The sequence below is a fragment of the Ischnura elegans genome, chromosome 11 (genome assembly GCF_921293095.1).
Source record: "Ischnura elegans chromosome 11, ioIscEleg1.1, whole genome shotgun sequence".
Classification (NCBI taxonomy): Eukaryota; Metazoa; Arthropoda; class Insecta; order Odonata; family Coenagrionidae; genus Ischnura; species Ischnura elegans.
Window position 1 is genome coordinate 58,348,589 of NC_060256.1, and position 20,529 is coordinate 58,369,117.

Here is a 20,529-nt window from a genome sequence, read left to right on the forward strand (position 1 = left end):
CACCGCTACTTGGTTTTTGAATAAACTGTGTATGATTCTTCTGTCATTATAAAGAACCCCAATTTCCTTTAGAATTCCAAGCATTGTGCTCCAATCCACGTTTGTCAAATGCTTTCTCTAAGTCCACAAATGAAATGCAACGAGAATAATGCATGTTAACCAAAAAATTACATCCCCAAGTATTCCATCGATACTCTCTCTATTGAGAGATATGTAAACAACATATCCAATGCACAATAAAAATCTTCTCCTTGGAGAAGAAGACGGTTTTTATGTCACCTCACTTGGATTCTATGGATACTCTCTCTATTGAGAGGTATTTGTCATATCCAAAGCACAACATAAATCTCCCTTAGCACTGGGTATCATATCTTTAAGAGTGAAGAGTATTATACATAATTAAAGCCAGCAGGTTCTCAAGCCACTTCACTCTCCTTGGAGAAGGAGATGGTTTTCATGGCACCTAACTTGCGAAGTTTCATGATGATTGACAAAATGGAGCAAGTAGAAGTTTATTGATCTTGAAGTCACAAAGATCCTCTCTGATAAACGGATAACTTTACATCTTCTCTATTACAGTAACCCCTCAATAGAACTTGAGGGACAGGAGTCAGCCTGGTTACCGTTCACTGGTGACCAAAACAACTACCTATCTATATCAAGCAAGCCGACGGTAGGTTCTCAGTTTAAGTTCTGCCAGATGGGACTGTGGAGTGGGATTTCAAGTAGGCTACTCAGCCCGGAGTGCAGTGATGCCTTCTCTCCAACTGTGCTACTTCAACCTCTTGCACCACCATTACAAGGTCTCCTGGCAGGGGGCTCCCAGCCACAACCAACACAACAGAGCCAACGAACCCCACCAAGGCAAGGTGGAGGATTGAGTATTCCAGGATTTTTGGGTTAACATGTAATATTCTTGCCGAGTTGCAACAAAATCCCTTATTTCAACACTGTTCCTCAGATTCAATACCAGGAATCTGCATTTCCATTTTCAAGGAAAACTGTACAAGTGTTCCCCCAATCATCTTTTTCCCTGAACAATATTTTGTGACCTGATAATTGATAAAAGTGACAAGGCTGAAGAGTTAAGCCCTAGTCAACCGACTATGCATAATAATGAGAAATCATCTAATCCTATGAGATTTTGCACTTTGGAGAATTGCATGAATGAATTTCACTCGGGCTTCACGCAAGGTCAATGGAACCAATTGGGAATGCAATAAAGATGGGTGATTTTTATAGTGCATGCATAGAATACTATGTCTCTTCCAAATAGCAGGCAACAAAAATATACTCTTACAAAGAGGCTAACGATAACAGAAGGTAGAATGCACCTACAACTTTGTCAGCATTGAAAGAAAAATACCTCCATGGGCATAAATGTTATATGGTTATTACGATGTGTACCAAGGAAAGCAAAAATCTTAACGCAACAAGACTTTACCAAGAAACAAAACTGCATAAGATTCTCAAATTAACGACAGGTGGGAGGTTACTTTACATATTCTACAACACAATTTCGGGAATATGGAAAAAATTACATTTTATAGGCGTTCAGACTTTAAATTCCCCAAAAAATTGCAAGTTTTGAATAAAAGATTTAAAAGAGCTTAAAAATTTTCTGCTTTTTTTATCAATGAAAACATTACAGCCCCAAACCCCTTGTTATTCCCAAAAACAAAAGATATATGTACATAGAATAAAATGTTAAATCATATGAAACATTAACTACGGGAAGGTACTGAGTCAATAGAAGAACCAAGAATAAAACAAAAAATTCCTACCACCACAAACGGACACCTCTCATCATTAATTAATGATTTTTCTACTTCTAACTAATATCAATGGGCTTCCATTAATTTTTTGTGGAGTGGAATTTTTCTCATTTTGATGATTTGTATGATTACCTAGTCCTGAGTTAGTAAAATATTGATGCATATTTTGTTTTCCTAGCAGCATCTTTAAAAGCAGCCGTCTGTTCTTCATATGTCTCAGTGCCAATTTGTTCAGATTTTTACCCTTCTTGCTAAAGCACCATGACAGCATTTGGATATACATATATAATTCTGTTGCCTGAAGGCAAATATTTCCACACTACATCAATGCTACAAAATATAGTTTGAATTTCAATATTATGAATTGTATACAGAGGTAAATGGAAGGATTCTAAAAATGAAGAAATATCCTCTAAAAGAAAAAACCCCATGAAGAATGCATTCAGTCCTTCCAAATTGTTCATGGGGAGAAGATTATAAATGACCCTACCTGGGAATCTCACACTACATGAACTTCATTGGCTAGATTTGGTCAAGGTTGGAAAATGAAACTAGATCAAAAAGAGGTATGTCAAGGATACAATACATTTATAAAGGACAGAACTAGAGCCTAGGAATAAGACCTGGAACACTAATGTGTCTACAAAATGTAGACATTTATTTTTAAAATGTGACAATGCAAAAATGTCATTGTTTTACTGCTCATTTGTAGATAGTAAAAATCATAGTGCGCTTTGAATATAAAGAGCTGTATAATTTTACCTGTTCATATCCCAGATCCACTGCACCAGAGGTTATCCATCCAACTCCGACTCAAAGAAACAGATTAGCATGCATATATCCTTTGCGGTATGCTTCACTCAACACATATATAGAAAGCTTGATGAAGGATGGAAAGGTATCAATCAACCACATAAGGATCTTGAGACTCATAAACAAAAAAGCTACACGTAGCGGTCAGTAAACACAAAAGTAAATGGAGTCAATGATATTAAAATAATTGAATGGGTTTGTGGGCCAAAGAAAAATATGTATAAGCTTGAGGCAGTCCCTCCAAACTTATCACAATACATACATATTTAATGTACTTCCTATAATAAAAAACATTAATGCATTAGCGAAAAATTCATTGGCATATCATAATCTTTCACTACAATGTAAACAAGTCCAAAGTCATACCATTTCCTCAGGAAGATAAGCATTTATATAATCTCTAGTATAAAAGTAACTTGAAATATAATGGACAAACATTTTCACATGGGATTAAACACAGGAGCTATTGCCACCTTGAGCATTTCAAGGCAAAAAACCAAAAGTGGATATATCAGTACCTTGAGCGTCTCAGGGTTAAGCACCACATCACCTATAAACCCAAGAGTGATTATGAAATTTGTACATATTCTCATACCATTAGATCCAGACCTACTTGCACCCATGGTGAATGAATGCATAGCAACAAGTCAGGGACTGATAGCCAAGCTGTATACTAGTGAGATGTGATCGCTGAGGTTTTTCTGATAACTTAAATCAAAATCAGCAAGAGAAGGGTCCACATATATTTTAACTGGGTTTAAAAAGCACTGTGCAGCATTATTGCTTCACTACAACTGCCTACGCAAACAAACACATTATAGGGGTCAAAGAGCTGCATGAGGCATTTAAGCTAGCCCTCCAACCACTGGACCCTCCCAGATTGCAGTTACGTGCAGTTTAACCCCATTCCAAATCTTAGTTAGGACCTGCGGATACCTTCATACTGATTGCCTCAAATTCATTGGCCTCATTTCATAAGCTTAAATGTCTAAAATCGTTCAATTTTATCTATTTTTAAGAATAAATACAAAATTTTAGGCTCCAACATCTATAAAAAAATTTTTTTTAATTTTACACAGGAGAATGCCTCTCTCCCAGAGGGTATTCCATATTCCCCAGGCCCAGGTCATGACCCCCTGCCAAATTTGAATCCGCCCCGTGCTAAACCACTAATGATTACCTTTCCCACCTTATTTCACCTTTTTAGTGTCTGAATCTCTCCTTGGTAGTAATTCAGTACAAATATTGGATCAATAGTTTTACGCAATCGCCAGGAGGCCCACTTGACCATCAGCTTCTTATACGAGAAGATCAAGTGAGCCCCACAGAATTCTACAAGCATTCTGTGGAATGTTTGCTGCCATATGTATAGCAGCAAATATTCCACCCTTCGGACAGACACAAACTTACCAAGCTGCTGTACCGATACCTAATGAATAAATCTGTTTATAGCCAGTCCTGCTTTTCATTATCAGTGAACATACCTCATATTTGGTGGCCCTTGATGCACACCATGTCAAAGGAAGGCAAAGATACAAATGACATCTTCCACCATCAGGAAAAACAAGTTCCAAAACTAGATCAGCAGATGCAGGAACTTCAAGCTGGTCTCTTTCACCTTGAATTACAACTCCAGCACACTTTGCGATCAGAATCAGTCACCCATACCAGCCCAGGCTGAGGCAAAATGGATCTCATCCTGGGACAGAATCTACCCATTGTATTAATATGAGCCACCTAATTATGATTAGCTACACTGAAACCAGTCACTTTAAATTTCATACTGTGATACAATGCCAATTTATTTATTTAAAAAAAAGCATTCATAAAAATTAGTAATCTGACCTAGATAGTAAAACTTACATCATTGAATCACATGAAGGTTCATGATTTAATTCTGCTTTTGTGTTTTGAAGCCTAGAGTTATCCTCTACTCCTCAAATAATTAGCTAGGCATTTTTAGGTAACACTAACTCTTCAGAAACACTGGAAAATAATTGGCTTTGATGATTGATACTAAGATCAGAAGGTCCTGGCAAGGAAATTCATTGCACATAACAATATTTTATAAAATTCAATTTTATTAAAACAAATAAATATTACCACGCAAGGTATTAACTTATTGTCCCAACATAGGAAAGCAACATAAAAATGAATTAAACATTGCAGATCAAAAGGATACAAAAGTGTTACAGAATGTAAAACATCATGGTTAGCTTCCTGTAATTTTTTTTCCATTCCCTGAACAATTACTGTACGAGCAATAATCAGGTGACTATCAGCTGACCACTCCTTCTTCACCATAGACACTGCCATAGCTTTAGATATTCCCGTGGCACTGCAAAGAGTAATGAAATGAAAAAATAGTATGGTTTGCATGATACCACTACATGAGGTAAGTTGCTATGGTGTACCGACATATCAATGTTTCTCACCATGAATTTTACTGAATAAATTGCAAATCTCATAAACGCTTCTCTAATACCCAAGGGGCATGAGGGAACCAGTGAAAACAGTTGACTTCCAAGACCTTATCCCTAAATTAAAGCTCCTGGAACGCCCATTGAATTTTTTCCTTTCAATTGTCCGCTACCGCCACTTGCCTTTTCGTAACTTCTCCCTCATTAAGATTAGATCCTCTCTTGGCATTTCTACTTTAGCTGATCGCCGTATCCTCAATGACCGGAGACTCTTTTTAAATATCATTAATGGCAAATACAGATCATCAGACCTTCTGTCTTTTTTTCCGCTTCGTGTTCCTTCGCGCACGACGAGGTCGAGTGACCTATTTCATTGTTTCACCCCCATCTTTCTGTTTCTAAACGTTCTTTTCTCTTCAGACTTCCTTCTTCCAGTAACTCCTATGCCAAATGTGTTTCAAATTTTGATCCTTTTTTTCATCCCTCACCCAACTTGCACCATCACTATCGTAATTTTCCCCCTATTCCTCGCACCACCCGATGACTATTCTTTGTTATTTATTTGTAAATACTGTTGAATATTTTTTGTTTTTGTTGGTTATGTTGCTTAATGTTATGTAAATATTTCTCCTGCTACTGTAGTCCTCTGTAATTGGCCTCGTGCTGTTTTTGGACTAAATAAATAAATAAATAATAGGGTTAGGAACTTACATATTTTGTCCCTGATAATTCAATAAGTAATCAACAGATCAAAAACCATAAAAATACCAGTCATTGCATTTTTTTAATGAACTGGTTTCCTCTGATGTCATCACAGCCAGTTGCTACCATGATCCCCATCTTGTTTACCAAATAAATCCAAGTAACAGAAGTTTATGGTATAAGAAATATTTAATAGTGAATTTCTATTTCCTATGGTTCTATTAAGCCATCTCATCGCTACTAAAAGTTGATGTAAGGTGTCAGCAACACTCCTAATTGAATCTGGTGCACACTGCCGACATATAAAATGTCTTTTTGTAACTGGTTGAGATGACATTGGCATATGCAAGGCACTTCCACGGTCTTACAATTACCCACATAGTGCCAACGAGACTTAAGTCAACAAAATGTGGACTGCATGTATAATTATTGTGCCTTTAACCCTTACAATGCAGGAATGTTTTTATATGTTTAGCACACAGACAACAGAAAAAACGCTTTTAAATATATGACCATTACTCGACTACCTGTAGTGATTTCACAAAATTTTTATTGCTACCCAGATATCTAGCTCTTGGGCACTTTCCCTCACCATCGCTGATCGCTAAGGGGCTTTACTCTCTTGGGCTAGCCCTAATGGCAGGGGGTGCCTCCCAGGATTTCCTATTGTACTGCCCATTTTGAATTTTCTCCTTCCCGCTAGACGCAGTGCTTTTGTGGTAAAAATACCCTTAATCCCCTATGCAAATGACTGAATTTAGGCCCATCCCTTGGTAAGAGAGAAGGAAGGTTTGTTCCCTATTATATGGGCTAACTCCTTGCAAGACACTTGGCCAGGCTAGAGGAGAAAAATATTTCTTGCTTCTCTTCCGCACAGGGAGGCAGTGGCAGATACATATGGGGGGCATAGAGGGCCCGCACTCTTGCGGGGCCACCCGTATTGCCTAACATTGCAGAACCACAATTGTAACTTTTTTATATCATAAGATATGGCATTGTCTTACATATGTGAACAATGATTTTAATTAAAACTTTCTTAAACTTTTCTTGTGACACGATCATTTTTTTATTAGGATGAAAGTATGTATAGGTAACTCAAGATATATTTTGCGCCCTTGAGTTTTTTCTGCATCCGCTACTGCGGGCAAGTATCTAAAATTACAAACTCCCACACACCGAGTGTTAAGCAAAAAAATGGAACACTAAGCACTCTTCTAACATAGCATAAAAACAACTGTAACAAATACTGTAACAGAGGCAAATTTGCTATCTGTTGCACCGCTCACTGTAAATATTGGGCCACCATAATCTTCTTATATAGAAGGATTATGTTCTGAGTAATTGCTAATAATTGAATTTGCAATGTGCATTCAACCTCATCCTCTTTCTTGTCTAAAAACTGAATCAAGAGCAGGCAGTCTTCTGACAGCCTTTTACTTTACAAGTGCCTTGTACGTGAGTGGATCATGATTCATCTCCTGTTGTATAGTAAAGTTAACAAGTCTCAGCTAAGTAAATTTAAACAGGAAAATCAACGAGTACATTTTGGAGTAAATTTAAAAATTTTTAAATTGCATTCTGAAGATAGTTAAAGTCATAACTTATAGCCAGATATCACTTAGTCAATAGGGTTGTTTCCTTCATCAAAGAAAACGAAAGGCATTGATTGTGATTCGTTACCCACCATTAGTGTATTCCTAATATACAAATTAATTGGTTTTAGAAATCCCAGTTTAGACGAATGCTAACGGTCAATTTTCACCTTATTTGAAAAAGGCTAGATTGGCACCACTCCACGTGACATCACAGGGACCTAGATGAAATATGAGTAGATAGGAATTTTACATCGTCTGAGATTACCAATGCATGCATGAGGCACAGAGCTCAGGGAAACATCTCTTCATAATCACCAATTAAAATTGCCTAAGGTCGGAAAGTTTCCTTCGTTTGATAAGCTATTAGGTAATAATCCTTATTTAAGCCAAGCGCTATCTGCTAGCTGGGTACTCTGCTACCTGCTGGCAGCTTGAATAGTAGCGGCACTCATAGCCTCACACCAAGGTGGCCTCACACAGGGGCAGCCGGAACCAGAATGACGTCACACAGGCTTTCCCCAGCATTCATACATAGCCGCTGTGTTTTCGTGGGCTTGAAAATTTTCACTTTTCATTTAATCGCAAAAAATATATAACGTCTTTTAAAAATCTAAAAGCGTGAAATACATACTCCAGGAGTAATAATCTTTTGATTTAGGAAATAAAAAAATAATAGTAAACCACCCTTTTCTAACCCAAAGCTCTAGGTAATATTTCTGAGGCAAATATACCTAAATAGAGAAAAATACAACTGCAATGCAATCACTTTTGGAACACAATGAGTCAGTTTCATAATTTGAAAGCTAAATTTCAAGCCTATTATTACCTGAGAAAATAAAACATTGTACAGAAATTAATTATTTCATGCAAAGTGGTAATACTTCGTTAAGTAAAACGTTTAGAGTTATGCTGGCAAAATATGAAAATTTACTCAATTTTCATTCAATGCATTGAGATATGCAGAAAAGGTTTTATAATGAAAAGTAAACAGAAAAATTGTGACACCAGCCCATTCCTTCAGTCAAGGCAATACAACTTGTGGGGAAATTTCAATCATTTAAACACTTCTCTAATTTTCACAACTACCTTCCATGCTGGATAACGAAGATAGCCCTTCTTGCGGGAAACCTACAACATTAGATCTGCCCACTTCACCAACAAGTAATATTATCAATATTAAACAATATTTCATATAAAGCTGTACTTTTCTTCCGACCAAAAGATGAAAACTACTAGACATGAATTTCCACCCATGCTCAGTTAAATTTTTTCAGTTTTAACAAAATGCTCTAATATGAATGACGTACCACAATTCTGAGATGAAATCATTGTGAACATAGGATTCTGTAATGTAAATACATAGTACCTGATCAAGGCATTAGCTAACACACGTAACAGTTAGGTATTCACAAAAAGACAGGAGTTAAATTTCAAAACAAAAAATTTATTATTTCGTGCTGACTTATATAAAAACATAACAAAAATAAAGACATCATATGAATATGCACTAGATTCTTGATGTTAGAATATCACAACTTGTTAAGAAAATTTTCACCAAGCTTATTCCAAGAAAACTGTTTTGCATGCATACTTGTGAAATTCAGGACAGCATAAACACACAAATGACTTATTCAGAGAGCATAAGCTCCACAAATACTGCAATGCTAACAAAATGTTATGGAAATACCACTTAAAATGCTAAAATAATCAAAGGATTAAAGCTGTGATTATATAGGTACAAAGAAGTACTTTGAATAGCATACTAAAAAAAAAAATCAAAATATCAAGTGACTCACCAAAATTAAAAAAATTTCCTCGCTCTAGGAACAAGAGAGCTCGGGTATAATCTCACATTCTATGGAAAAGAAAAAAAATCAAAATTCTATAGCCTCTTGCAAAAATTTCCAAATCCACTTTCAAAAAAAAAAAAAATGTATTCACATCATCATAGAAACTTCATATTACACTATACACCAAACTCACAAAGCCTATTGCTCCACTAACAACAATCTTTATGAATTGTGAATATTTAATAAATTCTACTCAAAGAAATTTCACTATTGGCTACACCAAAAATTACATTGTAAAATCTATCACACAATTATTAAAATACTAATAGAGAAATATGCTTTCAGAATATTAAAAAGGTAATCCACAGTTAACTTCAAAGAAACACCTCTTCATGGAAGTTCATTCACGATTGAAAATATGAGAATAATGAACTTTTTACATAGAGATTAATCTGGTTATCATTGAAAAGTACATGATTGGTATAGATGACTATTTTCTCAAGTACCTATACTTAACACCATACTTATAACCTCAGGGGACATTAGGGTTTATTCTTTGGCACAAACAACATATTTCACAACGATTTAAAGTCAGCAGGTGACTTATCTATGTTTTTGTTATCTAAGTTTATCTACAACTACACGCAAAATCATCCCACAACGCTACACAATTTTCAAAAGTAAGGGAAAAAAATCAAGCAAAACTTGAAATAAATTCTACAATACCTCTTCATCATGTATGACTCTTGTGAAATTAAACATCTAGCAGCTAACTAAGAAGCTCAAATCAATTGTGCAGGTACATAAATACATAGGCAACCAAAGATTATCATTGTATTTTACCCACGGGATACATAAGAACTCAATCTTTGACAAGAATAAATGACACATTTTGTCCATCCATGAAAGAGAAAATCTATAATGCAGATTTATTTTCAGCAAGAAAAATGTGCTCAATTGCTATGGCTTCAAGGATTTAAATTAGGAACCATATGCTTCAGGAGAAATCTTCATATTAAATTATTCAGCTCTATAGCAGGAGTGTGATTGGTCTCACAATTGATTCAGCATTTAGTAAGTGTTTGATCAGTTGCAAAATTTGATAAAATATTTGTAATCACTTTAACCTTGTTTTGTTAAGACTTCTAAAGACCATAGGGAATTCGAATAAGCTGATATTACAATTTGGCTACATTATAAGGGCAAATTAATCGGTCCAAGGTAGATTACACCATGCATGGTCACATCCCACTTGATGAGTTAAAATCAGTTTTCCCTTGAACTCAATAAAATAAGACATCATTGAAGACTAAAAGAAGAACACCAGTAATTGCTAAAATGCACTTAAATTCGTGACTGTTCAATCAATAAAAGAATTATTATAAAAAGAAAGGTTACAAATTTTATGAAGAGCATCATATTATGTTGTTAAACATTGCGACTGATGCAACAGGATTTTTGATTCCACATTCTGGACAATAATGCAAGCAAACAAATCATCAATTAAAATCAATGTTAATGAATTCTTGCATTCACGGCCTCCATTATAAAAATCAAATCAGATCACTGGAGTTCAGGGTACACCACGTAAGCTTTAAAAATATGATGAGTGTATAATATATTTACCATTCAATAGTGTGAGAGCTACGTGTATACTATACAAGTAAGTCTAAACATGAGACTGATGACATATTTCTCACGAAAATCCCTTGAGTGAGGGAATGAAATATTTTCAAATATAACCAATACAAGATGCTACAACAATGACACAAAGTTACCAGAACAGAATTTATGATATTAAGGCAAGATACATAACTAATATCAAATCAGCAGGTATGAAACATTTTGCATATGTCTAAGGACAATTCTATTAAGGAGTTTGAATGTAGAGACCACATGTCTTTTCCTCCAATGAAAAAGCTGATTATGAGTGACAGTAATTTGTATAAAATGATTTTGAATACTTGGGTGAAAAAAATGCTACATGAATAATAAGGGCATAACAAGGATAAACGGGTAATCAATTGCACGAAGATAGAAAATTCATGGATGAGATTACATATGACATCTTTGGACACCCAAGCTTTAACATGCTATATGGTAAACCTTTTCCCTACTTCAGAATAAGCACCAGTAGAAATTTCGGCAAGATCCAACAGTGCAGAGTGTCTAGTTTACATCTGATAGACACTGCTCATTATAATGCCAGGTCTCTTGATTTAATTTTTCCATAAAATCAGTATCCAAACAAATGGAATAAAATACTGTCAAAAGAGGCAGATTTTAAGTGTTACGTGAAGAGTACCTGAACTGTAATTGGCCTAATCAAGCATTTCTATTCACTTATCACTCATAAATTTGAAAAATCATTTAAGAATTAATCCGTAAGAAAATACGTAAAGAATTCATAACTTGGGCCCTGACCTAGGAAAACACCTATAATTATCCAGTAGGTAAGAATTTCAGAATATCCACTATGATACAGTTCAAGGGTACTTCCAACACAAACACTAATCAACCTAAATTAATACAAATTCTTCTTTCCTCCCAGATATTAACTCCTCACAATTTCACTTAAAAATCTCACAAAACATGCAGGATGTCTTATAATTTACCCTTGAGTGCCAAAAAAAAGCTAACTTGAGTTCAAATTGAATATCTATACATGAATGGAGAAAGAGAATTGTAGAGATAACTTTTTTATGATTTATAAAAGGCCAAACACATGATTTAATAGTACTGCATAAAAAATCAAGATCTAAATAGGATATACTTCAAGAATTTTAAGAATATAAATCAAAAGTTTGCTTTCAGTAGCACAGAATTTTGCCATCTTTTCCATGATGCTAGCGAACCACATACCATTTTCACAAAGGACATGTTATAAAAATTATTATGACAAGATCATTAATCACCTGCCTCATATTCAGCCTTTAAATTTTATTTAAAAATAATATTTGTTAGAAAATTGTTTGTTTTCCAGATACAAATTGAAATAAAAAATGCTTGATAAAATTAATTATTGTGATATACATATACACCAATGGATGAAGTTCGCCAAGAAAAAATATTTGGCTAGGGTGGGATTCGAACCCAGATCTCTCGATTGCCTATCCGTTTCAAACCCCAGCTAAGCCAAATATTTTTTTAACAGCGAACTTCATCTATTGTTGCATATAGCTTTGTACTCATGTGCATGACTGCATACAAATTCACTTGTTTCATGCTGTGCCTTGATGATTATGAAGAGAATATAAGCAGAAATAACAAATGGAATTGAGAATAAATGAACTATGCATGGAAAAGGGTAATAAATCTCACTTAGATGAAATAGACAGAACTAGTTTAAGCATTCTCAGATTGCAAGGCGATGTTGAAATAACAAGATTGACTATTTGATTAATCCAACAAATGACTTTCCATTGAATTATCCCCATGCTTCTCGTTACAAGCGCAAACAAAAAAAAACTATTGGAGAAAAAAAGGGGCTTAAGCACCTACAAGACATTCCTTATAATGTCAAGAGTCAAGGATTTTCACCATTCCGCCATCATTTAGAAATTTTGAAAGGATGGCACTAGCAAGTATGAGGGTACACACATTACCTGACTAGACCAGCTGTACCTCTGGCAAAACTGTAATCGTTAAGAGGTAACTGTGGAGTATTTCAGCCCTTCATAAAATATTTTTGATCATGCACGGTTAGAAGTTTTGCAATTTTTTTGCATGTTACAATTTTATCAAAATATCCTATTGATTAGTTTACTCTAAAGGTAATTCCGTCACAAATGGAATTGTCCTGCTTATAAAGTAACATGATCAGTGTTCAGCCCTTTCTTAAGTAATTCCAGAAGACATAACAGTTTATCAATTCGCTTCCATGATAAATACAAATGTATAGATCAAATAGAGAGGAAAGTTTGGTTTAGGGTCTGACAACAAATAATACTTTGCATTGGAGCTAACTAAATGATTGCCCACAATATGATTTGTAAACTAAATTACTGCAATCCTTGAAGAACTTGAGATTACATTTAGTCAATTGAGCAAAGCAAAATCATCCTGATAGAAAAATGACAACAAACATCAAACCAAGCAAACATATGATAAATTAAAATTCGCCAACAAAAACTAATACGTATCTTGAGCCATCAAGGAGCAAGAATGTATATGTATCAGCAATTATGAGAACTTCTTTGACTTCATTTCAACCAGCACACCTTACATTCAGTACAGTAATGTAAAATACACTTGCAAAGCTGATTATTTTGTATGAAAATCAGGCAAAACTGAATAAAATAAAACATCCAGAAATACTGGCAGATGCTTATTATTAGGAGTGATTCTAAAAACATCATCAAGAGTCCACAAACCTCCAATGACACAAAAGAAATTCAATTCATTAAGCGTAATCGATGGCTGCCATTTCACTTTTTCATCACCAACTGTCAACTGAAAAATATTTTCATTCAAGTAGGAGGATTTTACATAAAACCATGTATAAAACTCCAAGGATGAGTTTCACCAGTAATTTTCACACTATCAGTCATTGGAAACAGCAAGTCGTTACATCAAAGCCAAGATTCCTTACAAAAAGGTCAAATGTTAGAATATCATTGGAGAAAACACTTTTATAATACAATCATCAATATTACCTCCATTAAAAAGATTTTTCTACTTAGAAATATACACTACAACCAATAACTTTTCCAGAAAAAACACTCAAATATAGCTTTGTCCTGTGCAAGTTGAATTCTTCTTTCAATTACAATAGAGTCTATACAAGTTTTTCAGGAGATATTGACACCTTAAATAATATTAGATTATTTCACAGCAAACACTCAACAGAGACAAAATTAAAATCTGGAATCATGCACTAACTCAAGATTAGCAACTTGAGTTCTATTTCAGTATCAATCCATCCATCACCTACACATTAGGACAACATTTGAAGTGCACCATTTACCATTCAATTTCCATGTCGATTAGGTAACTAACACAGACATTAAATGGGACACAGAAGTCTCTACTGATTAACAGTGATTGAGACTGAAAGGTAACGGTCATCTAACACCAAAGTTTAACGATGACACCATTGAATTAGAGGATAAAAGTCTTAATACCAGAAACATGCACATTTCTTTGAGAAATGACAATGAAAATTGGTATGAACGGCAATTTAAGAGAGACCATGACCACAATGGAAGCAAACACGATTCACATAGTGCATGTCTCTTCTTGGCCAACCATGACCCCAGGTATGGTAAATAAATTAAATGCACACCAAGAGAATGCGAGGAAGAGATTATGTTGCAAGTTAAGGACTTGAAGGAGGTGACAGATAAGGGTACAGAGGTGAAGGGGGCCGAAGCACAGCAAACAGCTGCCCATCTTACAAGGCCAACTTGGCCTTCCTTGCTAGCACAGGAAGGGATTGAGGAGACAATAGAAGGATCTGCATTGGGGACAGAACTGGGAAGGAGGGTCAGCTACCTTCTCCTCTCGCCTTTCTGCGTCTTGCGCTTTTCTTTCTTCTCTTGCTGCAGCTGTTTTTGTTTCTCTCTGTACGACAAAAATGAAAATCAATTTGTAAATTATCATTCCATTGGCCATCCAAACAAAACTTTAGATTTAGGAAGATATTTATTGCTTTAGGACTTACGTCCTTTCAGAACAAAACGATTTACTGTACAAACATCATAGAGTAAAAATAAACATAGAATAAATAGAAAATATAAAACCATGATATCAATTCACTAACTTATTGTGAGTGATAAACCAACCAGACAAAACAACAAAAGAGATCCATTATATAAATTTATAAAAAATCATGCACAACGTTCCAAAAAATTATAATTAGCTCCATCGTAGTAACTACAAGTGATATAACAGCCAATCAATTACTCAGCGATAAATCTCAGGGATCAGAACCATCGAGAAGAAGCTATAGAAACAGCTTTAAGCTTTACTCCCAGAAGAAAAATGATTTCATAGCATAACTTAGGTAAGTTCGGACGTATAATCTCAGAAAGAATAAGACAATAGGAGCCTTTAAAAATGCCAAAAACAAATAAGGGGACCCCGCCTCAGGATCAGATTTATTTCAAGTGTGCCACACAGGAAAATGATAATGTATTGCATATTTTAGTAAACATGTTACATGCAACACGTATGTATTCATAGCAACTTCTATGCTCTATAGTGCTTAAATTTGCAATCAATTATAAATTAATGTAACATAATCTAACAGATTGAAGACTATGGGCAAGGTGGAAGAAGAGAATGTGTAGTCACAATCATGCCCAATGAAAGATATTTGTCATTATTATTATAAAATTTAATAGTCATCTGCTCGTATGTAAAGAACATGATATAAGAAAGAACAAGACATGTTCAAATGAAATGAGAGACAAGACCTTGGGAGTAGCAATGTAGAGTATGAGCCCTGGTGAATTAAGTGGTCACAAGAATTGAACAATCCGGGAGACCTTTCTAATTCAAAAATTCAGAAACCCTTCATGACCAAGAATTCAGAGAAACCTTATAATCCGTAAATGCTAACCATAAACAAACTGGTGATAGGTAGAAGGTCATTCTCTTCATTTTGAAATAAAAAGCTTTAATGGGAACAAATTCTATCATTTATCTCTAATACTCTGAATGAATTGTGAGTACAAACACTTCATTAACATTTAATGATGGTGATTTTCCATCTGAATAATAATTTATAAGGTTTTCTACTCTATGACAGATAATAATGTGTTCCTGTTAAACTTGGAATATATGTATTCAAATGAACAACATGCATGATAGTAACTCCTGAATGAAAAGACTGTGATCTGCATTTTGTTGAAAAAATTGTACTAGTGGAGAAAAAATCTTATTCTAAACAGACCATAAAAAATGAATAAAAAGCTTCATAAAATATGCAAACTGTTGCAACTAAAGCGAAGAAAGGGAATTTTGGCAGTGTAAGGGGGAAAAGAGGTACAGTAAAACTGGCATATAACGATCACGCATGTAACGAAATCCTGCCAATAACAAGGTGAGGTCCTGGTCTCTTCAACTTTCCTATGATCTACAATGTTGATTAACCCGCATAGAACAAGTTCTGAACGAACGAATTCCCCGCTATTACAAACTATCCTTTGGTCCCTTAAGGAATTATTTCCTCTTTTATACAGAAATTACGGCCATCATGGCTTATTCACTGTACTCCACCTTATCATTAGTTGTTCTTACATGTGGCCATCACCACAATTGTTCTAAATTATCTTACGTTGATAATAAAATAACGTTGATCTTAAAATCCCTTCCTTAACAGCCATTTGGAGGAAAGAGTGGGATAGTGGTTAAATTTTATGGATCAGTTGTTTAAATAAAGACAATTTACAGAATATTAGCCGGCAACCCTGTGATTTATACGGCAAAATCCTTTAAAATGGATGAAATGAAATTCTGTTTATAACAAAATAGAACGATGGTCCCCTAAAATTCGTGACAAGAGAGTTTTAAACGAGTTTTTTTAAGCAAGTTTGCAAGGTTTGTGCAATGGTTTTTTAAGACGTGTGCACAAAGGAAACTTCAAACTCCTCTCACCTATCCTCCTTGTCCTTTTCCTTCTTCTTTTGACTCTCCAGCTTTGCTCTCTCCCTCTTCTCCCTTTCTGCCTTGTGAACTTCTTCAGCATTGGTATTTCTGGTCAAGCCAACACTTCCCCCACTGACCACCCCACCCGATGCACTTGTGCCACTGGACGAAACACCACCGCCACCATCAGTCTTCTCTGTACCCTCATCCTCTTCATTGTCAGACATCTGGAACAAGGAATATCCTTCATAAATAATGCAGTATGTTAAAGCTATATCACAAACACATTAAAATACATGTTATAAAAATAATAACACTTTATTCAACACTAAGCATGACACAAGAGTAATTGTCTACGTCAATAAATACTAAATCTAAAAAATACAATTCAATATTGCTCTCCAAAACTTCATTTAATGAATAGAATTCTTGACTAAATATACATGAGTGAAGAGCATTTTTAAACTTTGGTAATTTCCAATCTCTGGCCTCTTGGGGTAAGAGGTTAAAAAGGCAAAGTTTAGCATCGTCAAAAGGATTTGTTTTTGTTAAGATCGTATCAAATTATTTTTAAACCTTGAATTACGATGGTGGGCCTCAGCACCAGTGTTCTGGTGGTCAAGGCTCACTTTCACATTAATTAGACACTAAAATAGTATATATTGACTGTACGATGTCATTATCCCTAACTGCTTAAATAATGGTTTACAATTTTCCTTTGCAATTGAATTAGTAACAATCCTAACGGCTCTTTATGTAAAATAAATATCTCTTTTGCGGAGGAAGATGACCCCAAACTTCAAAGCGTAATTTAGGTAGCAATAAAAACTGGCTAAGTAAACTGTACAAAAATAGCCAGTGCGAATAAGTATTTTCAGTTTTCTTAACATTTATATGGCTTTTGACAACCTAACAGTAGTAGAGGAAGTATGACAATCCCATAGCAGCATATAAACTTATTAATTACCAAATTAACACAAGGAGAGCCTCCTAGACTGTAAAAGAAACTCCCTTTGAGTGACTTTAGGGTGAGTTAACATAACAGGGTTGCCAAGATATTTCTGAATTCAAATTTTATGACATTTTCCAGATAAAAATCATCACTTCCCCTGACTTTGAAACTCTCTCTGATTACTCAATACATGACATTTTCGATGAGTTTCGAACCATTCAAACACAATGCAAAAAGAAACTAAGCCTCATTCTAAGTCCCCATTCTATGTCCTACGCAATCAATAGCAGGGTCATTAAATTATAAAACCCACCATATCCATTACAATGGTTAACAGTACATTTACAAAGCAATAAGTTAATAAAATAATATATGCATAATAAAAATAAATTTTAATAATTATAATTTCTTTTACTAATAATAAAATAATTATAATTGCATAATAAATAGAAAAAAATCATATTGGAAATAACTATGAAGAAGAAAAATCAAGGTACAGTAGCATCTTGATTTTTCATCGCTTGATTAACTGTTCATTGGATTAACCACCCACTACTTCTGCAGCCAGTCCCCCTTGTAATCACCAATCATTCTCCTTTACCGCTTTTCCCTATCCATCCTTAACTCCACTTCTCAAACTCAAAATAAGCATTATACAGAATTGGAACCATAAGTACAGAGAAAGCATGAAGTAGAAACAAATAAAAATTGCTGACAAAATTATCATGAGAGAATTATCAATCTATTTCAAATATCTGTGGGGCTTACCTCTAATTTAAGACAAATAATCAAAACTCTTACAATTGAAATTGAAGCATTACTATACTACAGAATGTTTATCGCATTAGTAAACTGAAGAGCTTGTGCAGTTTTGTATACATTTGCAGCCCCAAGTATACATATACCTTACAAAAACTATTTAAATTTATGAAATGCGATCTCTTCCATTCAATAACAACAATGGCAATTAACTGTCCATTATATCTTATTGTAACTATCACAAAGGCAGGCTCATATGAGACTTAATTGAAGCAATATAAATTACATAATATTAGTGACGTACAAAACACGGATGAGGCAATACTCTCGACACTAAATCGGGTGCGCAATGAACTCACATCGACACCCTCGAAAGAGAAAACTTCATTTTCATTGAAAATCCTCTCATGTGAGCTACTCAGATGAGTACAGACGTTCAGTATGGTCCTAAAACTGTTATCAATGATTACCTAATGTGTTCGCCATATCAATGAACAAATATCCGTGATTCCAATATGCAACTCAAATAAAAACACTCGAATTGCTGGTAATGAACGGTAATGATAAAGGGGAAATGTTAATAAGTTATCACGTATATTCTACATAAAACAGAACATTCATCGTCACACTCTTGAAAAACGCAATATGATCTCATACCTGACTGTACTGAGCCAAAATCGCCTCTCGTATTTTGCGTTCTTCCTCTGTGTAGCTTTTGGGAGCCACTGTAGGAAGGGACTGTGACTCCAGAAGTCTGACTAGTTTTACCTCCACATCTTCTTCTGGTTGCGACTTGTTGTTGCTGTTCAAGGCTTGTGATATTTTCTGCCATCTTTCTAATATTTCACGACAGTGTTTGGGGATGTCTTCTTCCTGCGATTTACAATGTTTACATCAAAATCAGTAACAGAAACACTTTTAAACAACTACGTTTATTCCTTCAGTCTCCTTAAAATTACAGTTCTCAAGAGCATCATAACTCAGCAACCTATGTAATTAATAAAAAAATAAGGGCAAATAAATCTTGTACGAAAGGTAAAGGTTTGAACGAGACATCATAGCTTTCATCCATGCGGTCATTCCATAGACGTTAGCTTACAGTTATTTCTGATAGTATTCCTTCCAAAGCTTCGGTTTTGTCATCTAACGTTTCTTCTCCTTCAAGAATCCCTTTTATATAAGTCCCAAAGACTCCTTCATCTGTATTTAAAGCACGAAGTTTACTATTAAGCCAGCACTCGAAATCTTCCTCACTGTCGGCCATGGTGAATTATCAACAAATGAAGCGCGAAATCTGTTATCCAATAAAAACGGAAGCGCTGTATTACTTCTCAAATGGAGGGTCGTTTGAAAATCATGAAAATATTTCCAAAAACGAGATTCGAATAATTCGCATTATTAATATGATAAATATTCCAGTGCACGTATTAAAAACCAGCTATTACTTCTTCATCTTCCGTAATTACTAGGTGTCTCCAAGAAATATTTAACAATCGAATACAATGGAAGGCCGGGTCTTTTTAAGCTGATCCATGAGGACACTGTTAGATATTTCATATTTACCACGTTTTCATCATATATTATCGGATAATAAATCTACGAAGAAATCAAGTGAGTGCATCTAATGAAAAATTAGGCATATATCATGCGTATACGTTTGCTCAAAATGTAGTTTACACACTATTTAAATATTTTTATTTAGTATCATCTAATGTATCAATAAACTGCAAAACGTCCCCAAAAGATCTACATCATTAATTAAATTTTTAGTCTCTAAACATTTTTAATATATCTCCTCTACTCTTTTCAGCCAATTAAAATTTCATTTTAACTAACAAAATAAGAAAATACTGTGTTAAACATAGGATAGGATTAGAAATTAAAGTTGCATCGGTTTTAAAAACAGCTGTTGCTCCTTGCTGTTTATAGGAACCGGGGGACACATCTTCACGGAAGAAAGAAAATCATCATTCTCTTGAAGCTGAACGAAAGGTAATTATATGAAGTACCCATGGCTGAGACTCTAATACCAAATTATTGAAAACCAAAAGCTTATCATGCGGTACTGCGGTAGCTTAAGGACGATGTCACTAAAATATTTTGGAATGCCTTCTGGAAACCTTATAATACCCA

General features: G+C 34.8%; 2 protein-coding genes across 4 annotated transcripts in view; one reads left to right on the forward strand and one right to left on the reverse strand.

The window, feature by feature from the left end:
* LOC124167543 (carboxylesterase 4A) overlaps nt 1-4,927 on the forward strand; it is a 44,149-nt gene extending 39,222 nt beyond the window's left edge. Inside the window, exon 12 of the mRNA XM_046545496.1 lies at nt 580-4,927. Within this exon, the coding sequence (XP_046401452.1) occupies nt 580-904 (325 nt within the window). The 3' untranslated portion in view covers nt 905-4,927. The remainder of the gene's footprint in view (nt 1-579) is intronic.
* LOC124167544 (coiled-coil domain-containing protein 43) lies at nt 4,650-19,671 on the reverse strand. 3 transcript variants are annotated; one of them, XR_006866714.1, is made up of 6 exons: nt 19,496-19,671; nt 19,054-19,269; nt 16,695-16,912; nt 14,589-14,657; nt 9,102-9,160; nt 4,650-4,926 (listed from the first exon to the last, which is right to left on the reverse strand). XR_006866714.1 is itself a non-coding variant. In XM_046545497.1 (5 exons), the coding sequence occupies exons 1-5, from the start codon at nt 19,658-19,660 to the stop codon at nt 9,154-9,156; spliced, it is 675 nt and encodes a 224-aa protein (XP_046401453.1). In that variant the 5' UTR covers nt 19,661-19,671; the 3' UTR covers nt 8,729-9,153. The 3 variants fall into 3 exon arrangements, 2 of the variants coding, with proteins under 2 accessions (XP_046401453.1, XP_046401454.1); XM_046545497.1 differs by lacking the exon at nt 4,650-4,926 and having other exon boundaries at nt 8,729-9,160; XM_046545498.1 differs by lacking the exons at nt 4,650-4,926; nt 9,102-9,160 and having other exon boundaries at nt 13,410-14,657.
* Between the last annotated feature and the right edge of the window lie 858 nt (nt 19,672-20,529).